The sequence below is a fragment of the Sceloporus occidentalis genome, unplaced genomic scaffold (assembly GCF_023333645.1).
Source record: "Sceloporus occidentalis isolate IW3139 unplaced genomic scaffold, rSceOcc1.0.p SCAF_2, whole genome shotgun sequence".
Taxonomy (NCBI): domain Eukaryota; kingdom Metazoa; phylum Chordata; class Lepidosauria; order Squamata; family Phrynosomatidae; genus Sceloporus; species Sceloporus occidentalis.
Genome location: NW_028316982.1, coordinates 98,185,086 through 98,200,602, shown reverse-complemented (window position 1 = coordinate 98,200,602; position 15,517 = coordinate 98,185,086). Strand labels below are relative to the sequence as shown.

The 15,517-nt window shown below is 41.9% G+C and overlaps 1 protein-coding gene across 4 annotated transcripts in view; it reads right to left on the bottom strand.

Moving 5' to 3' along the window:
• The window catches only part of LOC149318745 (prolyl 4-hydroxylase subunit alpha-1), a 51,769-nt gene extending 36,613 nt beyond the window's left edge, over window positions 1-15,156 (bottom strand). For all 4 annotated transcript variants that reach the window (XR_016280085.1, XM_089510389.1, XM_089510388.1 and 1 more), the window contains exons 1-2: window positions 15,099-15,156; window positions 844-960 (exon numbers count right to left, since the gene is read on the bottom strand). Coding sequence is in view for 3 of the 4 variants with exons in the window: in XM_089510389.1 (XP_089366515.1) it covers window positions 844-931 (88 nt within the window). In the remaining variant the exon portion in view is untranslated. The remainder of the gene's footprint in view (window positions 1-843; window positions 961-15,098) is intronic.
• Between the last annotated feature and the right edge of the window lie 361 nt (window positions 15,157-15,517).

Here is a 15,517-nt window from a genome sequence, read left to right as displayed (position 1 = left end):
AGAAGCCACACCAAAGCCACACTCCAGTCCTGAAGGGCTGGAGCATGGCTTTGGCGCGACTTCTGGACTCTTAGGACGCATGCATCATTGAAACACCATACCTCCACTGTGACTCAAAACAGCTTTATTTTGGCTGTCTGTAACAGGCCATAGCTTCTTCTTCAGCCTCTTCCCCACTTTTATACTTTATGTAGGTACCACAACAATAGATTTGACAGGAAATCAGACAATTCCACCATATAGCAAACAGGTGGTTAACATGCTGTAATCACAATTACTCGTTCTAACATACCTCTAACATACATTTTTTTTTCTTTCACCGCCCTCCATCTTTACTGTGATTTCCATTATAGGTCTATGCTCTTTTCAGTCTGTATATACACACACACACACACGGATGAGTTGGTAAGGCAGATTTATTATTTCTTCTCCTTTTGCATTTTATGCTAGCTCAGTAAAGGATTCTGGAGGTAGCTGTTGTTTACCTTTCCTGTTGTAGGCAGGCACACATTGCTACAACAGGATTAGACAGAGTAAAATCCTGCTTTTTTCTCACTTTAAGCTTCATTGCATTGTTCACTACAGACATACTATTGTAATCTGACACTGAAAATCTGTATTCTCCTTCACCATGCTACCAATGTCAGTGCTGCTAAAATACATTCCAGCTAGACAGAGGATGAGGAGAGGGGGCTGGGCAGGCATAGAAATATTTTGTTAAAAGAAACAAGAAATAATACAGTTGTGTTCTCTGTTATCACTGCAGCCCCTTCCAACTCTATGGTTCTATGATTACTGAACTATTCAGATGTTCTAAACATGACTACAAAAATCACTGCTTACCAATTGAAGTGAAGAAATCTGTATAGGCATAAGAAGAGGGCAGCAGAATGCAAAGAACTAGAAGACACCAGGACTTTGTAAGCCCCATAGTTATTGCTCGTTCACCTCAACACACACCTGAGAAGAAAAATAAAGTTAATATTAGAATGTGAATAGTTTAACCAGTTAAAAGCATTTGGAAATGATATACATATGGGCAATGCAAACAGTGGAGAGAGAGATATGTAAGTAAGAGTGTAATGGTTTGAGTATTGGACTATGATGCTGGAGATCAGGGTTCAAATCACCACTCAGCCATGGAAACACATTGGGTAACCTTGGGCATGTCACACTTTCTCAGCCTCAGAAGAAGGCAATGGCAACCTCCCCCCCCCCCCCCAAACAAATATTGCCAAAATCACATTGGGTTCGCCATAAGTTGGATCAACCTGAAGGCACACAAAAACAACAGAATCACTAGTATACAAAAACACCATCTGTAGAACACGTTTTGTACATATCTCTAAATAGTACCTTTGGATTACAGTAAGGGAAATTGGCCTTGTAAGAGCATTAATAAGCAGCATGTGCCCTATAGAGTGTTTGTTCCACGAAACACCAGTATTAAGTAAACATGTCCTAGATTACCAACATTTTCCCAGAACTATGTGCCAAATATTGTACTGAAAGTACTTGTAGTTCTTCAGTAAATGAAAGGAGCACAGAGAATCTCTTTAGAATACTTTAGCCGTGCCAAGATTAAATGCTAAAGGAAAAGGATTTAATTATCAGAATTTATCTGTCATCTATAAAGACAAAATTACACATTTAGTTCACAATCAGTGGTCACATATATTCTGGAACTTTGGTTCATCACAAATTCTGAGCAAGTGTTTACTTGTGCTTCCACATATGCCTCTCCCACAAATGTAGTGTCCAGAAATGTTTAAGCCACAGGAAAGAATGATTTCCCCTCATGTTTTTTTCAGGTGGGGAGAGGGGGAGAGAACAGATCTGTGAGAGATATTTTAAAAATATTTTCCTACACTTTGCAGATAAAAAGTTACTTTCAGACCATAAAATGTATTATGTATAACTTGGTTTATTCATAAAATTAGAATGTTTTTTTTATTTCATTTAAAAGCATGGGTACCTCAGATAGCAATAAAAATTTAATTCAGTTTACTTTTAAATGGTTTTAGAGGTTTTGTCTTCAATTTTTTGTTGTAAGTGGAGCTACAAGCTGCTAAATGCTAAAAAATCTTGCATCTCTCAGGCTCTGGCAGTGTATGAGAAGCAGACCATTGTCTTAATTTGAAAATAAGAGAGATTGTAAACATTACAATAAAACAGAAAAAGAAATGTATTCTGAGCATCGCAATTCTACAGACAGAAATATTTATGTCCCTTTCCAGTTAGGGAGGTCGACAGGGCAAGGTCAAATCCCTGTGTTATCTCCAATCACTGTTTGGAAATTACATGTTTCACATACGCCTGGGTTCTGTCTGCACTGGCCAGGATACACCAGGTGCAGCCAGGGGTATCCTGGTCCTGCAACTACTCCAACCTCCCCATTACCCCAGGTCCTCCATTCTTATCCCAGGCAGCTTTTCACCTGCTGTCACACAGCTGGGTGGAGGGTTGTCATTTGTCCTGGGAAATCTGGGAAATCCCAGACTCTGAAGAGGCTAAAAAATGTCCCGGCTGGCCAGGCCAGTTGAAGCAGCAAATCCTGGATTTCTCCTGTGTTGTATTTTAATCTGATTAAAATGTGGCAGTGGTGATGAAACCATGCAAGACAACTGACTGACAGGAGCCTCATCCGACCCTGGGAGATACAGTCGCTACTGCACAAGTGAAGTGTTGCCACTGTATTCTTCCATTCCCTCCCTGCTTCCCCTGACAGACCAAGAAGATAGGAAAGGAAAGGAGACAAGCAGAGACAGCCTTGTGTTGTGTGGTGATTGTGTTGGTGGCTTGAACCTAGGGGCTAGGCAGTATGGTGCAACTTTGCTTCCAAACAGCCTTGGGAGAGTGAGGGGAGTCCCTTTGGAGAGGGAAGGGGAATAGAGAACAGAACTCAGCCAGCAATTTGGAAGCCAACAGAGTTCTAACCTCAGAGATCTCATGAAGCACTGGCTGAGTGTGCCTGGCTCCACTCCCTCCACTTATGAGATGCCCAGAAGGAGACTGGAGTTGGCTTACTGGCTGAAATAGCTGAAGCTATCACAGTCAGCATTTCACCTTGAAAGCCGGTTGTGTCATCTGATCCATGGACAGTTCTGGGATCTGGCCCACCTTACTTTAAAATGGTTCTCCACCCTGTTTTAAGGGGAACATGTCTGGATTCTGTCTTGTCCATAGTCTTGGAGTTTGGGGACTGACGTGGCTATTTTCACTTTTTAACTGAAGGTAGCATACTAAGGTCCAAAACACACTGGAGAAATACGTAATCCAGTTTGAGAGTGTTTTGACTACCCTGGCTCAATGCTAGGGAATCCTGGGAATGGTAGTTTTGTGAGACATTTAGACTTCCTTGTCAGAGAGCTCTGGTGTCACAAAAAACTACAATTCCCAGGATTCCCTAGCACTGAGTCAGGGCAGTTAAAGTGGTCTAAAACTGGATTATTTCTGCAGTGTGTTTTGGACCTCAGTCAAGGAAACACACTGAGCTTCAGTTCTTACATCATTTCAGGGAAATTCTGGATTTTCCAAAAGTTACCTATTGCACAGATATTATACCAGTTTAGCAAGGAGACCAAAAAAAAATCCATCTACATAGGTCTGCATACATATGGCTGTTCGCATACGCATTAAATCAGTAAGAAAGCCAGTTCACATATGCATTTAATCATTCTGCTCCAGAATGATAATCTCCTGAAAGGCCCACAGGCAGCGATATGAATTGGCCCCTAAGTTTACAAGCCTGAAGCATTCAGAATAGGGAGATGTGAACCATGCTTCACTTACAGTGAAGTAGGCTATATGATTTTTTCCTCCAAATGGTAAGAAAAGCCATTATCCTTGACATTAATAATAGACAAGAAACTATAGGAAAGAGCCTTGTAAAGTAAGAACAAGAAAACGGAGGGGGGGGAATCAGATTGCAAGTATGTAAAGCATAGATAGGAAGCATATGGCCCCCTGGATGATATGCTAAAACTATCATTCTCTTTTACTATCTAGAGTAAACTGGAGTTGTGGTTCAACACCTAGGAGGCCATGTTCCCCATCCCATCAACCAGATATTCACAATTAGTGTTCTCAAGCTCACATGCAGGCAGATCAATCCCACTTTCCATTTACTACAAGTGTAACTTATGGAAAAAATGTGGGCTCTTTAACTGTAATAAAAGAAAGGATATGTCTGACAGCAGGCAATTTGGCTTAGAAGAACTAAATGACTTAGCTACTTACTGATCCAATACTTCCTAGCTAAATATCATTGGTACAAAGCTGTTGTTGTGCTTCAGTAAGATCATGTGTACAACCCACTCCTATAACCAAACTTACTACATTCCCTACAGATTAATCAGGCTTAACACCAATACCCTGTTATGTTTATTCGCATATTCCAATAAAACAAAAATGAAACTATTTACCAATTTAATTCTGTACAGGTTGAGCCTCCCTTATCTGAAATGCTTGGGACCAGAAGCGTTTTGGATTTCACAGTTTTTCAGAATTTGGAATATTTGCAGCTGCATAATGAGACATCTTTGAGACAGAGGCCACGTCTAAACATGAAATTCATTTATGTTCAGTATATACCTTATACACATAACCTGAAGGTAATTTTATACATAATATTTTAAAATAATTTTATACATGAAACAAAGTTTGTGTACATTATTTGTTGTTTGTTTAAGGGAGGGAGGGGACAGTGGGATTCATTTTTATATTGTATAAATTTTATTATGTTTGTAAGCCACATCGATCTTATTGGAGAGGCGGGATAGTAATAATTTTTTTATTATTATTAATTGAACGAAGCATCAGAAAGCAAAGGTGTCACTATCTCAGTAACCCCTATGGATAATTGTGGATTTTGGAATATTTTGGATTATAAGGGAGACTCAAACTGTACTGGATTTTTTCTCTTTTTCTCAGGTTTATTTTCATAATAACCTTTTCCCTCACTCTATTTTTTGAAAAATCTGATTCAGTCACCTCTAGCATTTTTCCTTCTTACATCAAGCTTGTACATTTCCTTTTTGACAAATACAGCAGAGAAATTAGGGAAAATATCTCTGCCGATTATGCTTGAAGATACACCCAGATACAACTCTTAATTAAGATACATATCTTAACTATGGTACATATCAGAGCCTGAAACTTTAAGGTGGAGTGGCTTCTCATCAATTATCTCTGAATCTCCATGCAATTTCCCTTGTTAGTGTTCCTCACCTACTCTTTCCCACTTCGTATGAATTTACGAACCACAGTTGCTCATTCACATCCTTTTACCCGGTTCCTTGTCCTTATCTGACTCTATTTTCCTTTTGAGCACCAGAACTCAGTTTTCTATTGCCTGCTGCTCCCTCCTTAAGAGGCACCCCCTTGAACCAGAAATGGCTTGTGCCAGCAGCACTATATTAGGAGTCCATGGCGTGTTACATACTTCCAGACGCCCCTTACCCTGTTACGGACAGAGTCCGTAACAAATGGCGGCGTCTGTTCCACACAGCCGCCACCATTTTGATGTAATGGACACTCTGCGTCCGCATGTTGCGGCCCAGAAGTGACGCTGCGAGTGCGCGCTTTGGCACTTGCGGCGTCACTTCCAGGTTGCCAAAAGGAGTGCGATTTTCGCGCTCCTTCTTTGCAGCGCGGAGGAGTCGCACAGTTTGGCTGCTGTGACTCCTCCGCGCTGCAACCGGCAGCGGCCTGAGACCGCCCCTTTTGGGCGGTCTGTAACGGGCTCCCATCTATTCCATTTGTACCATCCATAGAAAAGAAGGGTAGCTGGCAGGACCATCTACTTGCAGGCCACCAGACCTCCACATTCATGTTTCACTGAAGCCTATGAGTTTATAAACTCACGAGATTTTTGAACTCACAAACAACAGCTGAACTTTCCAACCAAAGTAGCATAGTCATCATATCCAAAAAGAACCAGAACATTTATAGTTTACAACCATGGTTTAGAGAGGGTGGCATTTAATAAGACTAGGATTTACACAACCTCAACAACTAAGCCAAAAGCAAAAATTAACCTTGAAATTAAAACAACGAAGAACAACACTGCAACCCTGCAGTGTTTTGGGCACTGGACTATGACTCTGGAGACCAGAGTTCGAATCCCCACTCAGCCATAGAAATCTAATGGGTGTCCTTAGGCAAGTCACATTCTCTCAGCCTCAACCAAAAGCAAACACAACCCCCCTCTGAACAAATTTTGCCAAGAAAACACCAGGTCGTCATAAGTTGTAAATAACTTGAAGGCACAGAGCAACATTTGTAAAACAGGTAATAGAGTTTGATATCTGTCAGGCAGAGCATTAGCTGATGCTGTTTTCCACTAACATCATTAACATTCCTCAGATATATTGATGTTTGCATGTTAAACTGTCCTAACTACCTATATACTTGACTATACATCGGCCTCGTGTACAAGTCGAGGTCAAATTTTGGGGGCCAAAATTGTGCATTTTTATATGATCCGTGGATATGTCAAGGGTCAGACTTAAGGAGGCAGCCCAGTTGGGGAAAGGCTATGGGGTGACTCGTCGTCCTTCCCAGTCTCTCCCCAGCTGGGGTTTCCCCAAGAAGGGAGCCTGGCTGGGGACAAAGTACCATATTGTTCCGTGTATAGGCTGATCCAGGTTTTTTGGCTCAATTTTTTGACCAAAATTTCTTGCCTTATACACAAGTATATACGGTAGTCAGCTCTTTTGGGGTTTAAGTATTCAAGGATTCCTCTTTTTTAAAAAAACAACAAGCAAGTAGCCATTAAAAAAAACTAACTTTGATAGTGCCAAAGTCAGAGTTATATCCTTTTGGCTCAGTATAAACACCATCTGCTTTGACATTGTGGATATACAAAAACATGTTTTCAGATTTTGTCAATAAAAACAGTGCAGGCATAAAATACTGAAGCATATGGTTATATCCTACCAACTGATAAGAGGCTTGGTAATCATCCGAAAGGCTTGATGTCAAAGACTGGTGAAAGTCAAGATTCCTTTTGGATGATTCCCAAGCCTGTGACCAGTTGGTAGCACCATTGCTTTTACCATCTTACCATCTTTTTCAAACTGCACTAAACGGAGCAAACTGCATCTGGAGAAGGGCAGAGAATAGTGTGTCTCCTTTCACTCTAGACAGAATTTTCAGCATTTATCCAGATGAAGGTACTCCTGACCAGTCAAAAGGTAGACAATGGGGTTCAACCTGTGCTAGGTGAAGATACACTTCCTTGCAGACACAGGTTCAGTTTGCGTGTCTTCCTGGATTCCTCCTGGAGACTGGGTGCTCAGGCTTCTATGATGGCCAAGAGTGTGTTTGTAGTTAAAGTTACAACACAACTGCACTCATTTCTGGAAATATCTGATCTGGCCCAGGTGACACATGCCTAAATCACACCTTAAACATTATTGTAAGAAGATCTTTATGAGGCTATCTTTCAAAAGTGCTCAGAAACTTTAACTGGCACAAAGAGCAGCAGACAGACTTTTACTGGGACTGGTTACATGAAGCACCCAACTCCTCTGTTACATCATTTTTCACTGGCTACCTGTTTGTTTCTGGACACAATTCTAAGTGCTGGTTATGATTTACAAAGCCCTATACAGCTCAGGTCCTGGCTGGCTGAAGGATATTGCTTTTCTATAAGAACCTGCTGGAGTTCTAAGAAATTCTGTGAAGGCCCTTCTCTTGGCTCCACCACCCTCACAGACACACAGAATCAGGAAGTCATACAGTTGGAAGACACCTCAAGGGCCATCCAGTCCAAATCAAACCATGCAAGAATACACAATCAAAGCACTCACAACAGATGGCCATCCAGCCTCTGCTTAAAACACTTTCAAAGAAGGAGACTCCACCACACTTCAAGGCAGTACTGTATACTGTATTCTATTGTTGAACAGCTCCTACCATAGGGATGTTTCTCCTAATGTTTAGGTGGAATCCCTTTTCCTGTAGTTTGCATCTATTGCTCCATGACCTAGTTTCTGAAACAGCAGAAAACATGCTTGCTCCATCCTCAATATGACATCCCTTCAAATACTGAAACAGGGGTATCATCTCTTAACCTTCTCTTCTCCAGGCTAAACAAACCCAGCTCCCTCACTCCTCATAGGGCATAGTTACCAGACCTTTTGCCATTTTGGTTGCCCTCCTCTGGATGCATTCCAACTTATCAATATCTTTCTTGAATTGTGGTGACCAGAACTGGACACAGTATTCCAAGTGAAGTCTGACCAAAGCAGAATAAAGTACTACTATTGCTTTCTTTAATCTAGACATTATACTCCTTTTGATGCAGGCTAGAATCACATTGGCTTTTTTAGCTGCCACATCACACTGCTGACTCCTGGTCAGCTTGTGGACCACTGAGACTCCTAGATCCTTTTCACATGTACTGTTATCAAGCCAGGCATCACATTTAGTGGGAACACAGCTTTCTGAGGAACAGTTCCCAGGCTCTGTAACTCCCTTCCTAGATTGGTTCCTTTCTTATCATCCTCTTATCAGTAGGTGAGCTGCACTATTTTTAATGGATATGTTTTAAATAGTTTTAATTTTATAGATAAGCTAAACACAAATACCAATAATTTGGTTTGTTTTAACATGTATGCATTTTTTGTAGTTTTCTATGGTTTTTTGGGGCTATGTGGCCAGTTCTAGAAGAATTTATTCCTGACGTTTCACCAGCATCTTTGGCTGGCATCTTCAGAGAAAGATGCCAGCCACAAATGCTAGTGAAACATCAGGAATAAACTCTTCTAGAGCATGGCCACATAGCCCCCCAAACCCACAAAAAACTATGGATGTCGGCCATTAAAGCCTTTGACTTTACATATGTATTTTTCATTTTTGTGAGCTATCATGAGTTCCAGTTCAGGGGGAAAGTGTGTTTGTGTGCATGTGTGTTTGTGTCTTCCAGTTGCCTGTCAAATAATAATGAGCCTATTAATTTTCTTAAGCAATGAGTACTAGAAGTAGTTTCCCATGTCCTTTCTCTGAAATGTAGCCTGAAATATAGCACCTGGTATTCCTGGATGGTCTCCTATCAAAATACTGACTAAGGCTGACCCTGCTTAGCTTCCAAGATCAGATGGAATATGGTGCCTTCAGGGTATTTAGCTTTCCTGGGGAAAAGCCAGAAAGTAACTAAGATAAAAAATAACATCTGTCCCACTTCTGAGGAACTATAATGTTCCAAGACAGCTTTCAAGGAAAAACTGAACAGTGAAGAAAACTGACAGGAATAAAATCAATGCCTTTGAAATATGATGCTAAAGGAGAGTTCTACAGATACAGTGGACTTCTAAAAAGACAAATGAATGGGTCATTCAAGAGCAAATCAGGCCTAAACTTTCACCAATTAAGCTGAGGCTGTCATACTCTGGACATACTGTGAAACATACCGTCAGCAAAGTGAAAGGCAATGGAATTAAATTAATCAAGGAAGCCACAGCCCTGAATTTACAAGATGTTGACTGGCCAGTTGATGGTCAGCACTCTTGGTCATCATAAAGTCGTGATAAGTCAATACTGATTTGATGGGAAATAACAGCAAACAAACAAAACAATTTATGAGGACATTTCTCACAGGGGAGGTAGTGTCTGTTTGCCCTGTGGGCATTCAACTTGCTCTAGCAAGTTCTGGAATTTTCTTTGCCTGTTTCCCTTGCTCTCTTCTTTTCTACAGAATACTTGGGAGTAGTCATGGGGATGAAAGCACTCAGCTGCAGCAAAAGTTTGATTGATTGCTGGCTTAATTTCTCATGTCTTCTTTGCTTGCCTGCTTCATTCTTAGAAGACCACTGTCCCTGGATGCAATATTCCAAAATGAACAAAAAAAAGTCTCAAGGGGTCTTGGGCTGATGTCGCACTGCAGCAACAAACCAGACTGACACCACTTTAACTTCCATTGCTCCATTCTATGGATTTGTAGTTTGATGGGGCACCAGAGCTCTCTGACAGGGAAAGCTAAATATCTCACAAAACTACTAATGCCAGAATCCCACAATGTGGAGTCATGGCAGTGAAAGCAGTGTCAAGTTGCTTTATTTCTGCAGTGTGACAGCAACCTTACAGTCATGGGCCAGGATCCAATGGTGTGCTTCCACGGGATCCTCCTAAATCAATAGCTCCTCCCTTGATTGCTGCAACCCACCCTGTGCATCCTGAGAACTCTCTTTGAAAGAACAGGAAATTCCTTGGATCAAATTTGGGTCATTGCAGAGGTCAGAAGTGGAGGGCAGAATTTCCTAACTCTGCTGGCAATTGATGTCAAAATGCAGCACGGGATCTTGGGCACAGTTGGTAGTACTGTACACAGCCCTGCAATGTCCATGTGTATGGCAAAGGGATGGCAGTCCAGCTGCTGCAGGTACCAGACTCTTCTCTGCTTGCCTCCTTTCAATAGTTCCAGCACAGTTTCAAAAGTTCCAGTGTGTACCGGAAAGTGGTTTATCTAGCTTGCTCATACATTCAAAGTATGTCCCAATGGATTTAGCAGGGATTCCCAGCCTGGGGTACAAGATGGAATTTCAGGGGGTGCACAAAGAGTGGCTTGTGTCACAAGTCATCACCCAGTGATGTACAGGCAGACCTGTGTATCGCAGTCAGCAGTAAAGTTCCACGTTTGAACAAAATCATGAATGAGAAGCTGTAGCAAAGAAGTCATTGAATTTTAGGTTTACAGCTGGGATTGATTTTACTGTTTACATTTTTTTCTAAACAAATGAGTACCTAATTCAAAGACACAGCCGCGTTAGTCTGCAGAATCAGTATGTAGAGCGATCTTGTAGCACCACTAAAGCTCACACTGCCAACTTCTTTCGTTCAGTTAGTCTCAAAGGTGCTAAAAGATCTCTCTACATAGAACCTAACTGTTCAATTTAGATTTGCCTCTTGTTATTTTTTTTTTTAAAGTTCAATTTATTCACCTGTGGTATTGTATTTTGTTTTCAAAAGTTAGAAATTAGAGACTGCTTCATCTTCAAATGTGATATTACTTTTCCAGGGGGTGCGAACATTAATCAAACATTTCCTAAGACTGTGGAGCATAGAAAAGGTTGGAAAACGCTGGACTTGTGATGCTCTTCCATCACATAATTGCGTACAAGACTGCTGCTACAGTGGACATTATATGGTCACAACTGCACATTCTTTTCAGATAGTTTTTATTCAGGAAGAAAGTTATGCCTCTGTCTTTAGCAGTCTGTTTCAGGAATTTGAATTGATATAAATTGAATACAGAATAGCCTTTTATGCCGCATCAGCTCCACTCCAGAAATCCTTTACTTTGTTCTTAAGATCTCACATAGATATTTTGAGTATTAAGAAAAACACACATTCATAATATTTCTGTATCATCCCAAATAGGATGCAGTACTAAACTCTCATAGGGGAAAAAAAACCCTATAAAACTTTTTAAAGATAAATCAGATGTTTCAGAGCAGCCAGTACATTATCAAATGAAAAAATGAACTTACATAACCCTGCATTACTAAAAGCTCTGATTTTTTTTGCATCTGTGTGACCTGCTTAAAACGGCATGCTATTCATACTTAGCAAGCATGAGTAAGAGTCAGCATAAATAGCTTCTTTCCAGAAGTTTGTGAAGCGAGCAAAAGGTTGACGAAAGAATGCAACTGCCACGTATTTCATCCCTCCTCCATTCACGTAATGGACACTCAGTTTCTTTCCAAGTGAAATCTAATAAAAAGGACTGCAACTGAAGAAGAAGCAGTTAAGTTTCTGTATAAACAGCTCTTTCTCGCTTTGGCTTTTTGGTCCACTCTGATGTTTGCTCCCTTTTATTTGCAGAGATCAATTTACACTGGGAGGGAGGGGGGAAACCCAGAGCATGCATTGCTTGCTAGGAATGTCTGTGCAAACCAATCCAGCTCAAACCTTTTAAATATGTGTGTGTGTGTGTGAACAGTATCTAATTTGGAAGAATCTAATAAAAAACTTGCCAAATTTAAAGTAAAGTCTGACTAAACTTTGAAATGTATTTTTATAAAACACATAAATATAACTTATAAAGACATAGCTGTGTTAGTAAGGAAAATTAGTATACAAAAGGATCTTGTAGAACTTTTGAGACTAACAGAAAGAAAGAAGTTGGTAGCATGAGCTTTCCTAGACTTGAGCCTCTGTTGTTGTTGTTGTTGTGTCTTCAAGTTGGTTTCATTTATGATACTCCTAAGGTGATCCTACCATGGGTTTTTCTTGGTAAGACTTGTTCAGAGATTTGCCACTGCTTTTTCCTGAGGCTGAGAGCATGTGACTTGCCCAAGGACAGTAGCAAAGAATCGAATCCTGATCTCCAGAGTCCAACACTCAAACATAGTGACCAGATGTCCTCCTTTTCCTGGTCCTGTCCTATATTTCAGCCTTCTGTCCAGGAGGAATTCTAACTTGTCCTCCATTCTGAGCATGACTAAGAAACATGAGTTTATATTTATATGAGTGTTTCCAGTTTATTATTTTGTAATGGCGTACATTTTTCTTGAATGTCCTGCATTTTACAGTGCATTGTCCTCCTTTGCAGTTGTGATATATGTTCACCCTGCTCAAAACACAAAGGCTCAAGTCTAGGAAAGTTCATGCTACCAACTTCTCTCTTTCAATTATAGTAGTCCCTCCCCATTTATGGTCCTGCATTTGCGTCCCTTGGTCTTTTGTGAACAACAAGCTGGGAGGGACATTATGGCGTGTGCGCTAGAGCACACCCCCATTTCAATCAATGGGGCTCCAACATTGGCGGTTTTCCTGATTTGCGGGATGGTGGTCTGGAATGGATCCTCCGCGAATTGGGACGACTGTCTCAAATGTTCCACAAGGTCCCTTTGCATACTGATTTTCATTACTAACACAACTAAGTCTTTGGATGTCCTATTTATTTAGGTAATCAAATGGTGGTGTAGTAGTACACTTGAGGTAGTAGAGTTGAAGTAGACCTCAGCCTACTTCCTCAGATATTACCATATATACTCGATTATAAGTCAACCTCATGTATAAGTCGAGGGCAGGTTTTGGTGCCATAATAATGGATTTTGATATGACCCGTGGATAAGTCGAGGGTGAAACTTAGGGGCATGAAACAAAGGATGTAAAGGATGATGCAAAGGAGAATGATGGCAGAGAAATTCTGGCAAGCATAACTATTTGTGCTCATCCTAACGATGGATGGATGAGGGAATTCATGATTCTTTTTGGTGTTCCCAGGATGGACTAAGCTCTTGCCTTTTAGCACTCTATTCAGAGAAAGAGGATGACTCCTATGAGTTAAAGTACAGTACTTACATTGACCTGCGAATAAGTCGACTCAGGCTTTTTTCAACTAAAATGTCTAGACTTACACATGAGTGTATACAGTACATTGTTTTTTAAAATTAAACATTAGGCCTCACATGTGTTCTCGTATATCAAGACAGGCCCAGAAATCACAACTTATTCACTTTTTTTTGCCTGCACAAGTAAGAGCCAAAGAACATGATGCCAGGCAGAGGAAAGGCTCAGATTTCTTCTCCCACAAAACCCACACACTCCGCAGCTTAACCGTTAGGGAGTAAAACACTGAACCGCTCTCAAAAGGAGCCGGAACAAGCGTGGGAGTTGACAAAGCAAGATTCACTTCCACGTCAACTCCTTTCTCGCCTTTGGGGGAACAGACAGGCTAAGGAAAGGGGAACAAATCCCTGCCAGGAATTCAACAAGACGAGACTGGCCTGAACTCACTCTTTACAGGGATTGCCAATTTACCAAGTTTCTCCATTCACTCCTTCCAGGCAACATCCCACCACTTCTTGGGGTGCAAAGCCTCTTTTTTACCAAAAAAAAGGGAAGAGGAAGTGTCTGAGGAAAGCAGAGTTTTGTTGCTGTTGTGTGCCTTCAAGTGGTTTCCGACTTAAGGCCACCTTAAGGCGAAATCATCATGGGGTTTTCTTGGCATGTTTTTTGTTCAGAAGAGGTTTGCTGTGGCTTTCCCTGGAGGCTGAGAGAGTATGACTTGCCCAAAGTCACCCAGTGGGTTTTATGGCCAACCTGTGCGTTGGTCTCCAGAGTTGCAGTCCAACACTCAAGCCAACATGCCACAGAAAGGGAAGCAGGGAGATGCCCTGAAAGGAAAGGAAGGAGGAAAGAGCATCCAGACAAAACATTGCTGGCCTCCAAGGGAAGGACAGTGTGTCTCAGAAGAAACTGCAACCGCACTGCAGAAATGATCCAGTTTGACCCCACTTTAACTGGCATGGCTCCGTGCTATGAACTTGTGGGATTTGCAGTTTTGTGAGACATTCCCAACTTTTCTATGATTGCATTTATCCTTCTCTGTCAGAGAGCTCTGGCATCACAAGAAACTCTAAATCCCAAAAAGCCAAAGCCGTCCAAGCCATGTCAAACTGGGTTAATTCTGCAGTGTGGATGCAGAGTGGTGGATATTATTTTAATTCTTTTATTGTAAAGTTGTTGGTTTTTTAAATTTATCTCTTGGGCTGCCTTGGGTCTCTCTTCTGAGAGAAAGGCAGCATTTAAAAAATGAAATAATAAATAAATAAACAAGCAAACTACATAGTTCCCAGGATTCCCTAGCACTGAGTCAAGGCTGGTAAAGCAGTCTCAAAGTTGGATTACTGCTAGAGTGTGTTTAAATGTCTCTCACAAAACTACCCTTCCCAGGATTCCACAGCATGGAGCCATATTACCAAAGTGGATTAATTCCTACAAAATGTCTCGAAAAACCCTACAGTTCCCAGAAATCCAGAGCATGGCAGCCATGGCAGTTAAAGGAGTCTCAAAAGTGGTTCATTCCTGCAAAACGTGTCACAAAACTACCCTTCCCAGGATTCCACAGCATGGAGTCATATGATCAAAGTGGTCTATTTCTGCAGCCAAAATGAGGGGAAGGAGTGGAGTGGGTTTGGGGGGGGGCTTTTAAAGGCAAAAGTGCTGCTGGGGGGAAGAAAGAAAAGATGAAAGAAGAAGGAGGCAGGGGGGGCTGGGGAGCAGGAGAAGAAAGCCAAGCACCACTCCCTCCCTCCCTCCCTCCTTGCTGCCCCTTTCCTTGCCTGCAGCCCCAGGAGGGACCTTACCTGAGCCTCTGGAAGGCGAGGAAGAGCTACTAGCGCCTTGCTCTGCTGCTCTGCAACTCTCTGCAAGGCCCCTCTCGGAATGCTTCCTCTCTCTCTCTCTCCAGCCGGGACCCCGCCTCCAGTCCTCCCCTTAGAAGCCAGCAGCCATGGCCATGCAGCAACACAGCCCCCCTCTCTCCCTCCTCCTCCTTCTCTCTCTCTAGTCCTACGTGAGCCTGGGCACAGACACTAGCAGCAGACAGACACAGCCCCTCTCCTCTCATGCGCAAGCGCAGCCAGGGCTGCTTGCTGCTGCTGGACAAGCCCCCTCCCAAACAAGACTCTCCTCCTCCTCCCTCCCTCCCACTGGCGTCCTCCTTTTTCCGGACGCGTCCTACATTTCCCCAGACTCCTTGCCCAGCAGCAGGGAGTCCTCCAAA